Raw genomic sequence first — 17,667 nt, 5'->3', positions numbered from 1 at the left:
ACTTTGACTTCTGCCCAAGAGTAATTTTGGCTGCTGAGCTACTGGTAGACCACCACCTGAGGAAATGTTTCTTCGCACACATGAATCCTGTCCTGTTCTTGAAAGCTGGCCAAAGGCCTCCACTGTGCACGACACTTGTTTTTTCTATTATTATTATCACCATCATAATTGTTACAGTTATCATTACTATTATTATCCATCCAGTTCTTTCTACTAACATACACCAGACTGCCTGTCAAGAGGCACAGTAACAAAACAGATGAAAGCCCTTTAATTTGATATGTTTGAAACGATAATGAGAAAGGAGCTCTCTAATTCCAATTATTGGCTTTTCAATAGCACGGTAATCAAATCAATCATTCTCCCAGCAAAGAATACAGTCTACCTGATAGGAACCATTTTCTAGATAGCATGATGATGTTTGGAAAGCCAACCTGTGTGTGAGTGTGTGTGTGTGTGTGTGTGTGTGTGTGTGTGTAACAGAGAAAGAGAAAGAGGGAAGGAGAGAGAGAAACAAATACTGAGGTTTCTAGTGGGTAGGTGGGTGACTGCTGCTCTCTCTCATTAATCAGATGCAACTTTCTCCTAGAACAAGAGCAAAGTTACACACCAATGCTTCTTAATTCCATGAACTTTAACATTTTCTTTAATCACAGAAGACAATAGCTGAAGCAAACAGAATTTCAGAAAAGCAGTTAAAAACATATTGTGAGCACAACTCATGTTTTTTCTTTCCAGATCTTTCTGTGGTCCATAAATTTAAATGAATTATATATACTTTCAACCAAGTGGACCAAAATCCTAAATTTGTGTTTCTTTAGGAGGAAAGGGTCCTTTAAAAGTGTATCCATTACCAGGAAATACAGTTGCCTTAGTAACGAGCTCCTAGGCCTCCTCCTTCTTTTACGTTAGAGGAAACTCATTGGATCAAAAGCTTTCTGCTTTCTTAGGCGTGTTTAAGTGAGCTAAAAGCATGGAGGAAACCTCCAGGCAGCTTGAATTCCTCTAGGTAGATGCCACTGTGCAGAAAAGATGACATAATAGAATGCTGGAGCTTTTCAAATGAGATCTGAGCGAATATGTAATCAACCCTCTTATTGTCGGTGAAAAATGAGGCTCAGCAAGGTTAAGTGACTTGCCTAAGCGCCTACAGCTGCAAAACAGCAGGGACAGGACCACAGTCCAGGCTCCCAGCCACTTGTCCGGGGGTGCTTCCACTCTATGGTAACTCTGAAAAGAAAGTGAAAGTGAAGTCGCTGTCGTGTCCGACTCTTTGAGACCCCATGGACTGTAGCCTACCAGGCTCCTCCGTCCATGGGATTTCCCAGGCAAGAATACTGGAGTGGGGTGCCATTGCCTTCTCCAGGAGATCTTCCCGACCCAGGGATTGAAGCCGGGTCTCCCGCATTGTAGGCAGATGCTTTACCGTCTGAGCCACCAGGGAAGTCATAACTCTGAAAAGTGGTTTATAAACCAATTTTTCTGTAATAAGTCCTATTTTGAATATACTTGGAGAAGGGAACAGCACCCCACTCCAATCTTCTTGCCTGGGGAATTCCATGGACAGAGGAACCTGAAGGGCTAATCAGACACTAGATTAACCAGACATGAAGAAAAAATTCTGTACAGAATTCCTTTTATACATCGCTTTCTGACCTATTCTAGGAACCCCTTTTTGTGAATACAGAGTAGGAATTAGTGTTAACTGAGTGCTTACCATGTTTGAGGCACTGTTCTAAGCATCCTCTTAAATATTAATAATATTTAATCCATATACCACCCTAGGAAGTTTGTAGTCCATTTTACAGTGAGTAAACTTGAGACACAGAGAGGTGGAGTAACCAGCTTAAAATCACAGAGTAAATTAAGTGGCAAAGCTCAGGCAGTGTAGCCTGGAGACGAAGCTCTTAACTAATATCCTGCAGGGAGCTTACTTAAAATGAAGGAACTATGCAGACAAGCTCTCAATGAATAGGCAAATATGATCCATGACTCCAAAAGCTGAATAAAAATACACTAGATACTGGAATTTTAAGGATTCTCTCTCTAATCTGCATAGATTAAGTTAAATGAGAAAAATCAGTCTGAAAAAGTATAAAGTATATCACCTATGAAGCACCATACAAATATTATGAATCTATTATGAAGGTAATCTGCACAACCCAAAGGTATTATTGTTCTATTTCCCCACTGAGAAAACAGAGGTTTAGTTTAGCAATTACCTTGTTTAATTCACATAGGTAATAAGAAGCAAAATGAGAATTTGAATCGGAATCTTGTCTGACTCCCAACTTGACTCTTTACTGTGCCTGTTGAGGTTAAAATTATCACCTTGATAATCATGACTGCTTGGGAGAAAGATCTTATAGGCTCCTCAATTCCTGCTTTGTTGAGGTCTTAATTTTCAGAGTGCTCACATGCTCAGTTGTGTCTGACTCTTTGTGACTCCATGGACTATAACCTTCTGGCTCCTCTGTTCATGAAATTTTTCAGGCAAGAATATTGGAATTGGTTGTCATTTCCTACTCTGGGGCTCTTCCCAACTCAGGGATCGAACCTGTGTCTCTTGCCTCTCCTATACTGGTAGGCAGATTCTTTACCACTGTGTCACCTGGGAAGCCCTTCAGAGAGGGGTCACTTAATCTATCAGTTCAGTTCAGTCATTCAGTCATATCCGACACTTTGAGACTCCAGGGACTGCAGCATGCCAGGCTTCCCTGTCCATCACCAACTCCCAGAGCTTACTCCAGGAGTAAGCTCATGTCCATTGAGTTGGTGATGACATCCAACCATTTCATCCTCTGTTGTCTGCTTCTCCTCCCGCTTTCAATCTTTCCCAGCATCAGGGTCTTTTCAAATGAGTCAGTTCATTGCATCAGATGGCCAAAGTAATTTACAGTGCGGTGGTTGCATCTGTCTATAGGTGGCGCTCTTTAGCACTGTAGCCATTGGTAAAAGAAAAATCCCTCTGAGGCAAGGGAGAAATTGTGGCCCGGTGTTTTGAAGGTTGAGTAGATAACTACCAAATTGTCCCATTTAGGCTTATCTTCCTAGTTGTAAACATGTTCTAATTCCTGAAGGGAGTGAATATCTAAGTATGTATACACAGAGAAAGCATCTGTAAGTAGAAGTGAAAGCTGAGGAATGGAGCCTAAGAGCAAGCTTCAAGTCAGAGCAGCTCTACCTGTCATCCAAGTAAAGCAACAGTCCGAGAATGTGGCAAACAGCAAGAAAGCTCAGGGAGATATTCTTTAAGCTGTCTTAAATTGTGATTAAAAAAAAAAACAACAACAAACCAATTATGGTTTTAAATATTTCTGATGCTACAACAAAGTAATGTAAAGACAGACATCAATAATGGTTGCATCCTAGATGATTAGATTACTATGTTATACTCTTTCATTTGTCTTCAATAACTTGGGTAACTGCAAAAACTTTTACCAGAGCTCCTTTAAAAAATTACTTGATAGGGTAATACCAGATATGGTTCTTGTGAATAAAAATGAATTTATGAGGTCCCTGAATCCAGATAACCATCAATTTTGACAGTTCCAAATTCTTGAAAAGCTCTTGCCTGCAAGCCCAATCTCATAAGCAGCATTTGAACAAGGAATCTGTAGATTACAAGGTTAGCCATTTCAATTTGCAACCTTTAATGTCAAATTCCACCACACAGGTCTACCTGGGGAAACCCAGGCAGCGCAGTGGATGTCAGAAGCTAGTGAGGCTGCTACCTCCCAGCCTAGGAGAGGAAAAGGGAGAGGCAACCGAGAGAGCTGGGGTGCCAGGATGCCAGGAGGAGTGAAAGAGGGAAAGATCCAAAGGCAGAGAGAGGAGAGGGGGCCGCGGGCAGTGCAGGGCAAAGCAGCATGGCACCGTGGAGGACGTTCCCTGGTCCAGGAGTCCAGCCTCGCCTGCTGTGTGCTGAGCAGGGAGACAGACTTCCGTCCTTGATGGTGTTAGACAAGAGATCACAGAAGAGGGACGAGGGGAATAGCAGTACTATTTTCTACCCTAAACTGAACCTTTTGCCATGACTTAAAAAAAAAAAAAAAGGCATCTGGAAGACCCATTGAATTCCCTTGTCCCCAGTTTTCCGCTGCACTCCTGGGGTGTCATCCCATCCGGGATGCTGTCAAAGTCCTCCAGTTCCTTACCCAAGTCGGTTCAAAGTTTCCAACAGTGTCAGAGCTAAGCAAAGTCGATCAGAAAGGCTCCTGCCAGAAAGATATGTTTACCTTCACCAAAAACATCATCCTCTTCGTCCATCAGCAGCTCCTCGGGGTCCAGGTACTGCATCTTGGAGACAGCGGTCCGCGTGTGCAGCCGGCACGCAGCCCCGGCAGCCACACTGGCCCCAGGGCGGTTTCCCTTCCCCAGGTTGCCTAAGCGCCCCAAGAGGGCAGCTTCCGCCTCAGCCCTTGAGAAAGCAGCTTCATTCATATGAATAGGCTTCGAGAACCTTTTGAAGAGTGCATTCCAGGTGGGGTGATTTTCACCACTGACAAGAAAGAATTTTCTCTCTCTTTTTTTTTTGGAAGTGGGTTGTAGATCCGGTTGAAGCTGAACACAGATAACACTTCAAGTCCAAGGGCAATTAATTCTATTTTCTAGCAAACACTTTCATATTTTCTTAAAGAGGAAGGTAGGCTTTTAACTTTCCAACTTGTGAATTTGAACACAATGGGTAGTGTTGAAAGAGAGGGGGTTCACATTTCTCTTCTTTCAGTTTTGCTTCAGTGACAATTTATCTGGAAGGACAGCAAGCCTCTCTGTTAGACCCAGGCAGGCGTTTGGAGGCACACAGATTTTCTTTTACTCAGTAATAGTCGCATTTTTCTTTTTTGCAACAAACCCTTTGCATTTGAGGCTGAGAAACTTTCCAAAACTTACACCAAATTTAATGCACATGTAGACTCTTTTTGACTCAGTTCATCTTTGGTCAATAAATAGGTAAACCGTTTGGATCCAAAAACTTCCATTTAATAATACTGACTCAGTCTGATAATTCAGACTTACCACTAAAGCAGAAAGTAGAAAATGTAACTCAGAAGGCAGTTCCTCCCAGAAAGAGGAGTAACCACTGAGTCACGTGAGTACCAGTGGTTGGCATCACCATATGGAAACACCCAAAGTGTGCTAAATTCTATACTGCTGTTCAAACACAAATCTGAGCGAACTGCATCTTCACTAGAACTTTCTCAGCCCTCTCCCCTCAGGTGTCAGAAGCTTGGAAAATGCAAATAGAGACAATGGTGGGGAGTTATTGGCCCAACGTGTTTATTTCTGGCAATTCTGTTTACTGAGTAGGGTTTTTAAAATATGTATATATATATTAACAGACTGTTTTCTAGAGCAGTTTTAGGTTCATAGCAAAATTGAGAGGAAGTAATAACAATTTCCCATAATCCCCTGCTTCCCCCATACATAACCCCCCTCATTATCAAACCCCACCCCACCTCCACCGCTCCCCATCTCCCCCTCCCTCCCAGAGTGGTATGTTTGTTACAACTGATGAACCTACACTGACACATCATTATCACCCAGAGTCCAAGCTTTACAAGAGCCCAAGGTTTATTCTTGGTGTTGTATACACTATGGGCTTGGACAAATATATAATGATATGTATCCACCATTATAGTCTCACACAAAGTAGCTTTTCTGCCCTAAAAATCCTCTTGCTTTGCCTATTTATCCCTCCTTACCACAACCCCTGGCAACCACTGATCTTTTTACTGTCTCCATAGTTCTGCCTGTTCCAGAATGTCACAGCTGGAATCATACAAAATGTAGACTTTTCAAATTGGCTTCTTTCACCTCGTTGCTGTTGTTCAGTCACTAAGTGGTGTCTGACTCTTTGCGACCCCGTGAACTGCAGCACAACAGGCTTGCCTGTCCTACACTATGTCCCTGAGTCTGCTCAAACTCATGTCCATTGAGTCGATGATGCCATCCAACCATCTCATTCTCTGACGCCCCCTTCTCATCTTGCCCTCAATCTTTCCCAGCATCAGGGTCTTTTCCAATGAGTCTGCTCTTCACATCAGGTGGCCAAAGTATTGGAGCTTCAGCATCAGTCCTTCCAATGAATATTCAGGATTGATTTCCTTTAGGATTGACTGGTTGGATCTCCTTGCTGTCTAAGGGACTCTCAAGAGTCTTCTCCAGCACCACAATACGAAAGCATCAATTCTTTGGCACTCAGCCTTCTTTATGGTCCAACTCTCACATCTGTACAGGACTACTGGAAAAACCATAGCTTTGACTATATGGACCTTTGTTGGCAAAGTGATATCTCTGCTTTTTAATATGCTGTCTATGTTTGTCATAGTAGTATGCATTAAGTTTCCTCCTTGTCTTTTCATGGCTTGATAGCTCCTTTCTTCTTGAAAGCGAAAGTGAAAGTCACTCAGTCTTGTCCAACTCTTTGCGACCCTATGGACTATACAGTCCATGGAATTCTCCAGGCCAGAATACTAGAGTAGGTATCTCCAAGGGATTTTCCTAACCCAGAGATTGAACCCAGGTCTCCAGCATTACAGGTGGATTCTTTATCAGCTGAGCCACCAGGGAAGTCCAAGAATATTAGAGTGAGTAGCCTATCCCTTCTCCAGTGGATCTTCTTGACTCAGGAATCGAATTGGAGTCTCCTGCATTGCAGGCAGATTCTTTACCAGCTGAGCTACCAGGGAATCCCTCCTTTCTTAAGACTGAATAATATTCCATTGTTGATGTAACACAGCTTATTTATCTATTCACCTACAGAAAGATACCTTGGTTGCTTCCAAGTTTGGGCAATTATGAACAAAGCCGATATAAATATCTATGTGCAGGTTTTTGTGTGGACATAAGTTTTCAACTCCTTTGAGTGCATAAAGAGGAGTGGGATTACTTACTGTATGGTAAAAGTGACTTCCCAGTGGTGCTAGTGGTAAAGAACCCGCCTGCCTATGCAGGAGACATAAGAGACTCGAGTTTGATACCCGGGTCAGGAAGATCCCTTGGAGAAGGAAATGGCAACCCACTCCAGTACCCTTGCCTGGAGGATCCCACGGACTGAGGAGCCTGGCAGGCTCTGTAGGGGTGCAAAGAGTCAGACACGACTTAGCATAGCAGAGCACTATGGTAAAAGTGTATTAAGTTTTGTATGAAACTGCCAATTGTCTTCCAAAGTGGCTGTACCATTTTGGATCCCCATCACGAAACAGTTGCTAAAGAAAGTTCTCATTGCTGCATATCCTTTGAGCACCAGCAGTGGGCTTCCCCCCATGCTGGCTGCCATAGGGTTTTCAAAGAGAGTATGTAGTCTGGGGCCTGTAGGAACCCCTAACTGAGCTCAACCAAGGCTGGGACCATCCTTGGGGAAAGTTTGGAAACAGTGTTTTGGGATGCACAACGACTAGGGGTATGGTTGATATTTAATGTCTTGGTAACCTTTCTGCAATGCATGGGATAGTGGCTTGAGAGGAAGGACTGTCCAGCCCTAAATGCCAATAGTGCCCCTCCCACTTTGAGAAATACCCTGAGAGGCAGATAGCTGGAGTTGAAGTCTTTCTCTAGATCACCTCTGCTCCCTTTCTTTCTAACCCTTCCATCACATCCCCCACCCCAATTCCCATTCAAATGACTTTTCTGGTCAAGGATTGTGATTAATTACTTAAATTATATTAATAGGCTTGAATTGGAAGATGGTGAAGTCACTATGGAATACAGTATGGGGGTTCCTCAAAAAATTAAAAAATAGAATTACCATATGATTCAGCAAGCCCAATCCTGGGCATACACCACTCCCCACCCCCCTTCCAAATCTGAAAGCAAGATCTTGAATTGATGCTTGTGTTGCCATGTTCATTTCAGCACTATTCACAATAGCCATGATATGAAAGTAATCTAAAGGTCCATTAATGGATGAATGGATTACAAAAATGTGGCATATACATACAATGGAATATTATTCACCCTTAAAAAAGAAGGAAATCCTGTTATAGGCTATAAAATGGATGAAACTTGAGGACATTTTGCTAAACGAAATAAGTCAATCACAAAAATACAAGTACCATGGTTCCCCTTATTCAATGTACCTAAAGGAGTCAAATTCATAGAACAGCAAGCAAAATGGTAGGTGCCAGGGGCTGGGGGGAGAGGAAAATGGGAAGTTGTTCAATGGATGTAGTTTCAGTCATGCAAGATGAAAAAGTTCTAGAGATCTGTTGCACAATGGTGTGCATATTGTGGACTTAAAATGTGGACTTAAAAACTGTTAAGAGGGTAAACTTATGTCATGTGTGTTTTTTCTTAACTATATCCAAAAAAATGGTCCCAAATGTAGGAAATCTGCATGTAAACCAGGGCTCCATTTATTGTGACTGGGATGAGAGGACAGGTTTGTTTTGATGATTACTACATTTCTCACCCATTGTCCTATGTCCTTTAATCTGCACAACCTCACAAGGTGGATGCTATTTTCTCATTTTACTAAGAGCACATAGCTAAGCGAGTGGCAGCCTGGACTAACTCTAAAGCTCATTCCACTGCCTATCATCTAAACAGCTTTATGGAGTGACTGACAATGATCTGGGTCACCAAGGCATCTGTGTGGCTCTTGGGGACCTGCATCACCTTCATTTTCTCCCACCTCAGAACCACCAGGTTACCATAGCAACCCTGGGGTTCCCCAGCCATTCTACTTCAGCAAGTTGAGCATAATCTCTCTAAGCCCATCTCCTCATCTTCAGATGGAGAAAATAATATCTCCTTGTTATGGGTTTAACTGTGTCCTCCCCTCCCACCCACAACCAATATCCATATGTTAAAGTTCTTAACCCCAGTACCTCAGAATTGTGACCTTATTTGAAAATAGGATAATTGCAAATGTAACTGGTGAAAATGAGGTCATACTTGAATTGGATGGCCCCCCTAAAAATCCAACTGTTCTTATAAAAAGGGGGGAGAGAGACCATGTGAAGGTGAAGGCAGAGATCTAGAAGTCAAGGAATGCCAGAGACTGCCAGCAAACCACCAGGAGCTATGGAACAGGCTCTCCCTACCCCCCTCAGAAGGAAGCAGCCCTGATGACACCTTGATCTCAGACTTCTAGCCTCCAAAACTATGAAACAATAAATTTCAGTTATGTAAGGCACCCAGCTTGGGGTGCTTTGTCATGGCAGCCCTAGCAAGCTAACACACTTCCTCATTTGGCTTGTTTTGAGGATTACAAAGGGTAATTCATGTAAAGAAACTGTCATAACACATGGCACACCACACATACCCAGTTGTAATTATCCAACTTAAATCTCTCACAGGGCAGCTTAGGGCCATTCCTCTGGTTGAGGCCTCAGTGGGGATGGAAAGTGAGGAGCCACCATGTTCAGTACAAAATCTCAATAGCCCTTTGGACAGGCTCCTCAATCTTTCCTTCTCCAGTTCAGACATTTGAAAAAGACAGCTAACAATCTCAAAGAACAAGCCACACAAGCCACTGAGAATGCCTTGAGAGCACTGTGTTAGAACATGCTCCTTGTTCCCAAAGTTCATGCTTACCTTAGAGAGAGAAGGTGTATATGCATAAGGTGTTGGCTAAGGAGGAAAATGAATGAATGGCCTACAGATGCATGCAGCCATACAAATCCATTTCAAAAACATCATGTTGACTAAGAAAGCCTCATAAAAATATAAATATGAATCTACTTATATAAATGACAAAAATGGCAAAATGAAAAAATATATAATAGCTAAACTGACAAAAAACAGATTAACAGGAGAAGAGGCATACAGATTTTATTAATATTTGTATAATGCCTGGGGGATTCATAAGAAAAAACTTAAAATCCCAAAGAAGTGGTTAGATTTGGGGGCTATATACTATTTTAACAAAGAGTGATAAGTTGTGGAGAAGCAACTAGAAGAAGGAAGACCAGACAAAGGAAGGCAAGGAGGTTGGAGCTCCTAGGGGAGGTGAACTGTGAGAAAGAGACTAGGAAACGTATGGTTGATATGTGTGTGTGCATGCATAGTCGCTCAGCTGTGTCCAACTCTTTACAGCCCTTTGGACTATAGCCCACCAGGCTCCTCCGTCTATAGGATTTCTCAGGCAAGAGCACCAGGGTGGGTTGCTATTTCCCCCTCCAGGGGAACCTTTCCTACTCAGAGATCGAACTGGCGTCTCCTGTGTCTCCTGCATTGCAGGCAGATTCTTTACCCGTGGACTGCTTAATAAGATATGCTATGCAGGCTCATCTCATCTCTGGTGATAAAAGTGACCTCCAGTTAATGAAGAGTCATTTTCTTTTTCCTGCTATAGAAGAGGGGAACACCTTTACAAAGGGAAATTTATGCCCTGTTTTTAGGCAGAATGGGAGAAAGCTCTGCTTTCTGTGTCTGCTATTTCTGAATTGCCTTCAGCTAAAAATATTTTTTTTGAGGGTTTCCCAGGTGGTGTTGGGGCTTCCTTGGTGGCTCAGATGATAGAGAATCGGCCTCCAATGCAGGACACCTGGGTTTGATCTCTGAGTTGGGAAGATGCCCTGGAGAAGGGCACGGCAACCCAGTCCAGTATTCTTGCCTGGAGAATCCCATGGACAGAGGAGCCTGGCAGGCTACAGTCCATAAAGTCACAAAGAGTCGGACATGACTGAAGCGACTTAACACATACATATGCAGAAATAATCCTCATGCCAATGTGGCGTATTTTGGAGCAACATATTTTGATCCCCTTCAAGTCCATCCTGGAAAAAAAGACTGAGGCTCGGGAAACTCGGTGTTCAGGGCTGGTCAATTTACTGAGGTTTAGGTTATAGAGGGTGGCTTTGACTAAACAGTGAGAAGTGAGTCTGGAACAACCACCAAATGACCTTGCAATTCAGTGAATGAGGCAAACAGCTCTGATAATTGGATTTGAGGAAGAGAACGAAAGTGAGGATGAAGCTTACTTTCATAGTGTGAATCCTATGAGCCAACTATTTTAATCAAGTCTGATGTGTGACAGCCTGGGCTCAGTTTAACAACAGAACTCGGAGCATTGGCAAAGCTTTTATACTCTGAGCAGTTCTTATCTACCTTGTGCTGTACTAGGTATGCAAATATCAAGGTCTTGTCCTTGCTTTGAGACACTCTACTTGCCCATTCCTGTGTTCATTCATTTACTCCTTCATTCATTATTTCATTCATCCACTCCTTCATTCATTATTTCATTCATCCATTTATCTATTTGAAAAACTGATAATGAACACCTACTATATTTTAGGCACAGTGGGAAACATTCAAGTAAGTGCATAAATGATTATGTGTGTGTTGTGCTGAACATGTGAAAATCAACATGGTATAAGATATTATTTTGTAGTATAAGAATTTAAGTTATAACGATTGGCTATTTACTAAACATTTCTGCCTGATTTGCTGTTTTAGAACAAAATGACCATATGTGAAGTGCTTAAAGGAGGAAGTCACACTGATGGGAAAATGTCATCATCCAATGTGGGCTTTCATTTCAATACAGGATGAGCTTCATAATCTTCTCTCTGTACCCATTTCTGGAGAATCTCCACTCCTCCAGAAGGTATTTCTAAATACCTAATTTTCAGGTACAAAAACTTCAGAGCAGGGAGGAATCTGAAATAATTAGGTGTCTTAGAAACAGAAAGGAGAACAAAGTAAGAGAGAGGAATTGAAACTGTGAGGAGAGTTTGGAATCAAGAAAGAAAAAGAAGGTGAAAGAAACCACAGAGCCAGAAATAATCTTCTCTTTGGGTAATTTTGTAAAAATGCGCATAAAATGTGCCTAACTGCAGGATGCCATGGACAAGGAGCTGGACTAAAGAAACATGATTTTAATGACAGTCCTATTTTCAGGTTGCAAGAGAGCATACCCACCTCGTTGGATGACATTCCTCCCAGAGGCTTCGAAGTCTTCCTGTTCACCTTTCCCAGTTTTAGGGGTATCTCTCAACTGTCCATCCTAAAGGAGATCAGTCCTGGGTGTTCATTGGAAGGACTGATGCTGAAGCTGAAACTCCAATACTTTGGCCACCTCATGCGAAGAGTTGACTCACTGGAAAAGACCCTGATGCTGGGGGGATTGGGGGCAGGAGGAGAAGGGGACGACAGAGGATGAGATGGCTGGATGGCATCACCGACTCGATGGGCATGAGTTTGAGTAAACTCCGGGAGTTGGTGATGGACAGGGAGACTTGGCGTGCTGAGATTCATGGGGTCACAAAAAGTCAGACACGACTGAGTGACTGAACTGAATTGAACTCAGCTGTAGGAGCCACACTCAAGGTTGCTTACTACAGGTGCTGGGAAAGCCTGAAGGACAGGCTGAATGAAATTCTGGATGGATTTGCCTTCCCCAGCTCTGATGTAGCCTTGAAAACCAGGAGCCTACCATACAGTGAAAACCAGTAGACTGGCAGTCATTGGAGTGGTTAGGGAATGGGCTTCGAGCTTTTTTAAAGCCCCTTTCACAGAAAATTGTCATGATTTGATCTGTCTGTTGGGTCCCTGGAAGACCCCATTTACAAGACTGTCTTTAATTAATGTGAGTCAGAGTTGCCCCGAGTGAACAGCTTCTTTCCTGGGTCTGTTTGCTGAAAACAATTAGAGACAACTGGGTAATAATTAAGCAGCCCAGGGTGGTGGAAAGAACTGTGGGAAAACAGTAGGTGAACCAAAATCTTAAGGAAAAAAAAAAAAAAAAGCTGAGGAAAGAAATGGCTATAGGGGACTTGAAAAGCTCTGATGTATTCCTGGGAATCCAGAAGCCCAAATATATGTAGGGCTCAATACATGACCAGACTGTGCACATGCTCAGAAAAGACCTCCCAAAGGCCATAAACAGTCACCCCTGTCTTATCTTGAGGCTCGGAAGAAGCAGGAAGGAAATGTTAAGGCAAAGTTATAAGGTGCCTAGATGAGAGTTTGAGAGTATGTCCCAGCTTACACACAGAGTCACCTGGCAAAAGCTAAGACTCAACTGGTTTCAAGTATCTAAAAAAATCTCTGTCCAACATTAGCTGACTGCTAAGTAACTAAGCAGAGATTTCAGTGGCTACAAATAACAAAGAATACAGACTTTACAGAACTAGTTCAGAAAAGTCATTAAACAACAATAAAACCCTTAGGGGACTTCCCTGGTGACTAAGACTCTGCTCTCCCAATGAAGAAAGCCCAGGTCCAAGCCCTGGTCAGGGAACTAGAACCCACATACTGCAACTAAGACCTGGTGCACCCAAATACATAAAAAAAAAAAAAAAACCCTAGGGAAGGGGGAGAATCTGATTGCCAGAGTTCCCATATAATATTAATTAAATTGTCCAGTTTTCAATAAAAAATCGAGACATGCAAAGAAATAAGAAATTATGAGCCATCCATGTAAAACAAAACAAAACCTATCAACAGAAACTTACTAATACTAGGTATTAGACTTACTAGGACAAAGACTTTAAATCATCTATTCAAAATGCATTTAAAGAACTAAAGGAAATTAAACATGGGAAGAAAGTCTCACAATGGAAAATATCAACAAGAAGATAGAGATTATCTGAGGAAAACAAAAACACTAACTCAAAAAACATATATGTACCTACATGTTCATTGCTGTGCTATTTATAATAGTCGAGATATGGGAACAACTTTAATGTCCATCAATGGACAAATGGATAAAGAACATATGGTTTACATACACAATGGAATACTACTCACCCATAAAAAGAATGAAATCTTGCCATTTTCAAGAACGTGGATGAGCCTAGAGGGTGTATTATTTAAGTGAAACAAGTCAAGCAGAGAAAGACAAATACTGTATGATTTCACTTAAATGAAAACTAAATTTCACTTATATGGAATCTAAAGACCAAAACAAATGAACAAACAAAATAAAACAGAAACAGACTTATAGATACAGGGAACAAACTAGTGATTGCCAGAGGTGGGCAGCTGGAGTGGGGGGAATGGGCAAAATAGGTGAAGGGGATTAAGAGGCACACACTTCCAGTTATAAAAATAAATAAGTCATGGGGGTGTAATATACAGAATAGGAAATACACTCAGTAATATCATAATAACTTAAAATGGTGACAGATGATAACTAGATTTATTGTGGTGATCATCTCATAATGTATATAAATGTCAGCTATGTTATATACCTGAAATTAACACATTGTATATCAATTGTTCCTCAATAAAAAAGAAAATATGTGTGCACATAGTTTTTCTAACAGAGAAATGTGATAGAATGATCAGAAAAGAACTTCAAATATAAAAATAATTACATTTTTAAGAAGGGAAATTGTCCCAAACTTGGGCTGAAGTAGAACTTTGTTGTGTGGTAGCAACAGCAGCCAGAGAAGGCAATGGCACCCCACTCCAGTACTCTTGCCTGGAAAATCCCATGGATGGAGGAGCCTGGTAGGCTGCAGTCCATGGGGTCGCTAAGAGTCGGACACGACTGAGCGACTTCACTTTCACTTTTCACTTTCCTGCATTGGAGAAGGAAACGGCAACCCACTCCAGTGTTCTTGCCTGGAGAATCCCAAGGATGGCGGAGCCTGGTGGGCTGCCATCTATGGGGTCGCACAGAGTTGGACACGACTGAAGCGACTTAGCAGCTGCAGCAGCAGCAGCAGGAACAGCAGCACCTTCTGGGATGTATCTAACATTTCTAATAAAATGTGCCATCGGTTTCCTGATAGATTTTCATGAGATAAGTATACTTCTGGGACTAGTGTGGTGGCGCAGTTGATAAGACACCTGTCAATGAAGGGGACATGGGTTTGATCTGTGGTCTGGAAGGATCCCATATACCCAGAACAACTAACTAAACCCGTGCACACAACAACTGAGCCCGCGCTCTAAAGTCTGTGTTCCGCAACAAGAGAAGCCAGTGCCCTGAGAAGCCTGTGCACTGCAACTAGAGAAAAGCCCTGGGGCACCAACAAAGACCCAGCACAGCCATAAATAAATAAATAAAAATTAAAAAAGAGTCCTTCTAGAATATTGATTTATTCTACCTGCCTAACTTATATACTGAGCTAAGACACTAATGACCTTAAACTAGAAATTCTTTTTAAAAAGTCTAATCGGCTATATACCAATACAAAACATTTTTGGTGTTAAAAAAATAAAAAGTCTAGTATATTAATGATCATCTAAATTACACGGCTGTATATAAATCGGAGAAGGCAATGGCACCCCGCTCCAGTACTCTTGCCTGGAAAATCCCATAGACTGAGGAGCCTGGTAGGCTGCAGTCCCTGGGGTCGCGAAGAGTCAGACATGACTGAGCGACTTCACTTTCACTTTTCACTTTTATGCATTGGAGAAGGAAATGGCAACCCACTCCAGTGTTCTTGCCTGGAGAATCCCAGGGATGGGGTCGCACAGAGTCGGACACGACTGAAGTGACTTAGCAGTAGCATATAAATGACATCATTTGTAACTTTTAAAACTAATAACATCTTTTAGATATACGAAGGTATACAGTTTTCTGAAATGTACTTTGGGTTTTCTAGACAGTTAAAGATGCTGGTGCATGTCCTGCCATGAGTAGAGCAGGCCTCGAGGACCCAGGAAAGCTATGCAATCTGGAGCGCATGGTGTCTGGGCATCTGCAGAGGGAGGGTCCGGGAGCTCCATTCATTTGCATGTACTGTATTTGTGGGCTATGACCCATTCAGCATCTCCTGACTGATTTCTTTTTAGCCTCAGAATTTCTTCTCCCCCGGGATAGCAACAAAAGTAAGGAGCTGAAATTTGGGACTTGCTGTATTCTGATTTTGGCCAAATGTGTTTGAAAACTCTTCCCAGTGTGGCTTCCCTTTAATAGATATGTCTCCATGACCCCTGATTATACAGAGGACAGAAAAACAATCTGGGGAAAGAGTTCTTTCAAAAACCACACTGAAGGAAGGAAGGAAGGAAGAGGAAAGAAAAGGAAAGCATGACGCTAAGGGAAGAATATTTTTCTTTGGGGAGGAAAGTACCTCCAGATTGTATCCTTTTTTTTTTTTTAAAGGTTCTGTGGGAGGATATCCAAAACACTCCTTGATTTGAAATGTCAGCCTTCCTGAATTTCAGAAATATGGCTCTGGGTGCTCTATGAACACTGCAGGGCAGAAGCAGGCACTGGATGAGCCTTCGGCACACTGAAACTGATTTCCAGGTTCCTGACTCACCTTAGATGAGCTTCAGACCTGCTTTGGAAGCCACCCAGAAAGACCTAAATGAACTGAACCATTTGGATGGAGAAAATAGAGAATCATGGACGAAAAAAAAAACACTCTTCCTCCTTTGTTTCCTAGCAGGCTCCTTCTTCCTTTAGAGTTTTGTTTTGAAGTGTAAATCACAAGAGGGTCAGTGAAAACAACGCCTGGTAAACAGAAAGACAATGCAATGCCGACTGTCTACTGAATGAGAATGCAGTTCTGCGCAGGAGGGACAACGTTCCCATTTTCTAACTCGTTTTCATTGACTCTGCTAAAGTCTTTGACTGTGTGGATCACAACAAACTGGAAGATTCTTAAAGAGATGGGAATACCAGACCACTTTATGTGCCTCCTGAGAAAACTGCATGCAAGTTAAGAAGCAACAGAACTGGACAGGGAACAACTGACTGGTTCCAAATGGGGAAAGGAGTACGTCAAGGCTGTATATTGTCACCCTGCTTATTTAACTTATATGCAGAGTACATCATGACAAATGCTGGGCTGGATGAAGCACAAGCTGGAATCAAGATTGCCAGGAGAAATATCAATAACTTCAGATATGCAGATGACACCATCCTAATGGCAGAAATCCAAGAGGAACTAAAGAGCCTCTTGGTGAAGGTGAGAGAGGAGAGTGAAAAAGCTGGCTTAAAACTCAACATTCAAAAAACTAAGATCATGGCATCTGGTCCCATTACTTCATGGCAAATAGATGGGGAAAACAATGGAAACTGTGACAGACTTTATTTTCTTGGGCTCCAAAATCACTGCACTTGGTGACTGCAGCCACAAAATATGAAGACACTTGCTCCTTGGAAGAAAAACCTAGACACTGTGTTAAAAAGCAGAGACATCACTGTGCTAATAAAGCTTCGTATAATCAAAGCCATGCTTTTTCCAGTAGTCATGTACGGATGTGAGAGTTGGACCATAAAGAAGGCTGAGCATTGAAGAATTTATGTTTTTGAACTGTGGTGTTGGAGAAGACTCTTGAGAGTCCCTTGGACAGCAAGGAGATCAAACCAGTCAATCCTAAAGGGAATCAATCCTGAATATACATTGGAAGGACCAATGTTGAAGCTGAAGCTCCAATAACTTGGCCACCTGATGAGAACAGCCAACTCATCGGAAAAGACCCTGATGCTGGGAAAGACTGAAGGCAGGAGGAGAAGGAGATGACAGAGGATGAGATGATAGGACGGCATCACTGACTCAATGGACATGAGTTTTGAGCAAGTTCCGGGAGATGGTGAAGGACAGGGAAGCCTGGCGTGCTGCAGGCCGTGGGGTCGCCTCCAATAACAACAACGAACTCTTTTTCCAATGTCCCCAGTCTATCAACTTGACAGTGGTTTCAAAGCTTTTCCCTCTAAAGAAGTGGGGTAGCACCAGCTGCTTCCCTCCCTGAAAACAGTGTGCCCAAAACATACCACTGAGTTGGTAGAGAAAGAGGGTGATTCAATGCTGG

General features: G+C 42.4%; 1 protein-coding gene across 4 annotated transcripts in view; it reads right to left on the bottom strand.

Moving 5' to 3' along the window:
• RIPOR2 (RHO family interacting cell polarization regulator 2) overlaps window positions 1-17,667 on the bottom strand; it is a 207,897-nt gene that overhangs the window by 103,742 nt on the left and 86,488 nt on the right. For 3 of the 4 annotated variants that reach the window (XM_065913072.1, XM_065913070.1, XM_065913076.1), the window contains exon 1: window positions 4,239-4,328. The exons of the other annotated variant lie outside the window; for it this stretch is intronic. In XM_065913072.1, the coding sequence (XP_065769144.1) occupies window positions 4,239-4,299 (61 nt within the window). In that variant the 5' untranslated portion in view covers window positions 4,300-4,328. Of the gene's footprint in view, window positions 1-4,238; window positions 4,329-17,667 lie in introns of those variants that run through there. 4 annotated transcript variants of the gene reach the window in all.

Source organism: Muntiacus reevesi, chromosome 20, assembly GCF_963930625.1.
Source record: "Muntiacus reevesi chromosome 20, mMunRee1.1, whole genome shotgun sequence".
NCBI lineage: Eukaryota > Metazoa > Chordata > Mammalia > Artiodactyla > Cervidae > Muntiacus > Muntiacus reevesi.
This window is presented reverse-complemented; position numbering and strand designations above follow the sequence as displayed.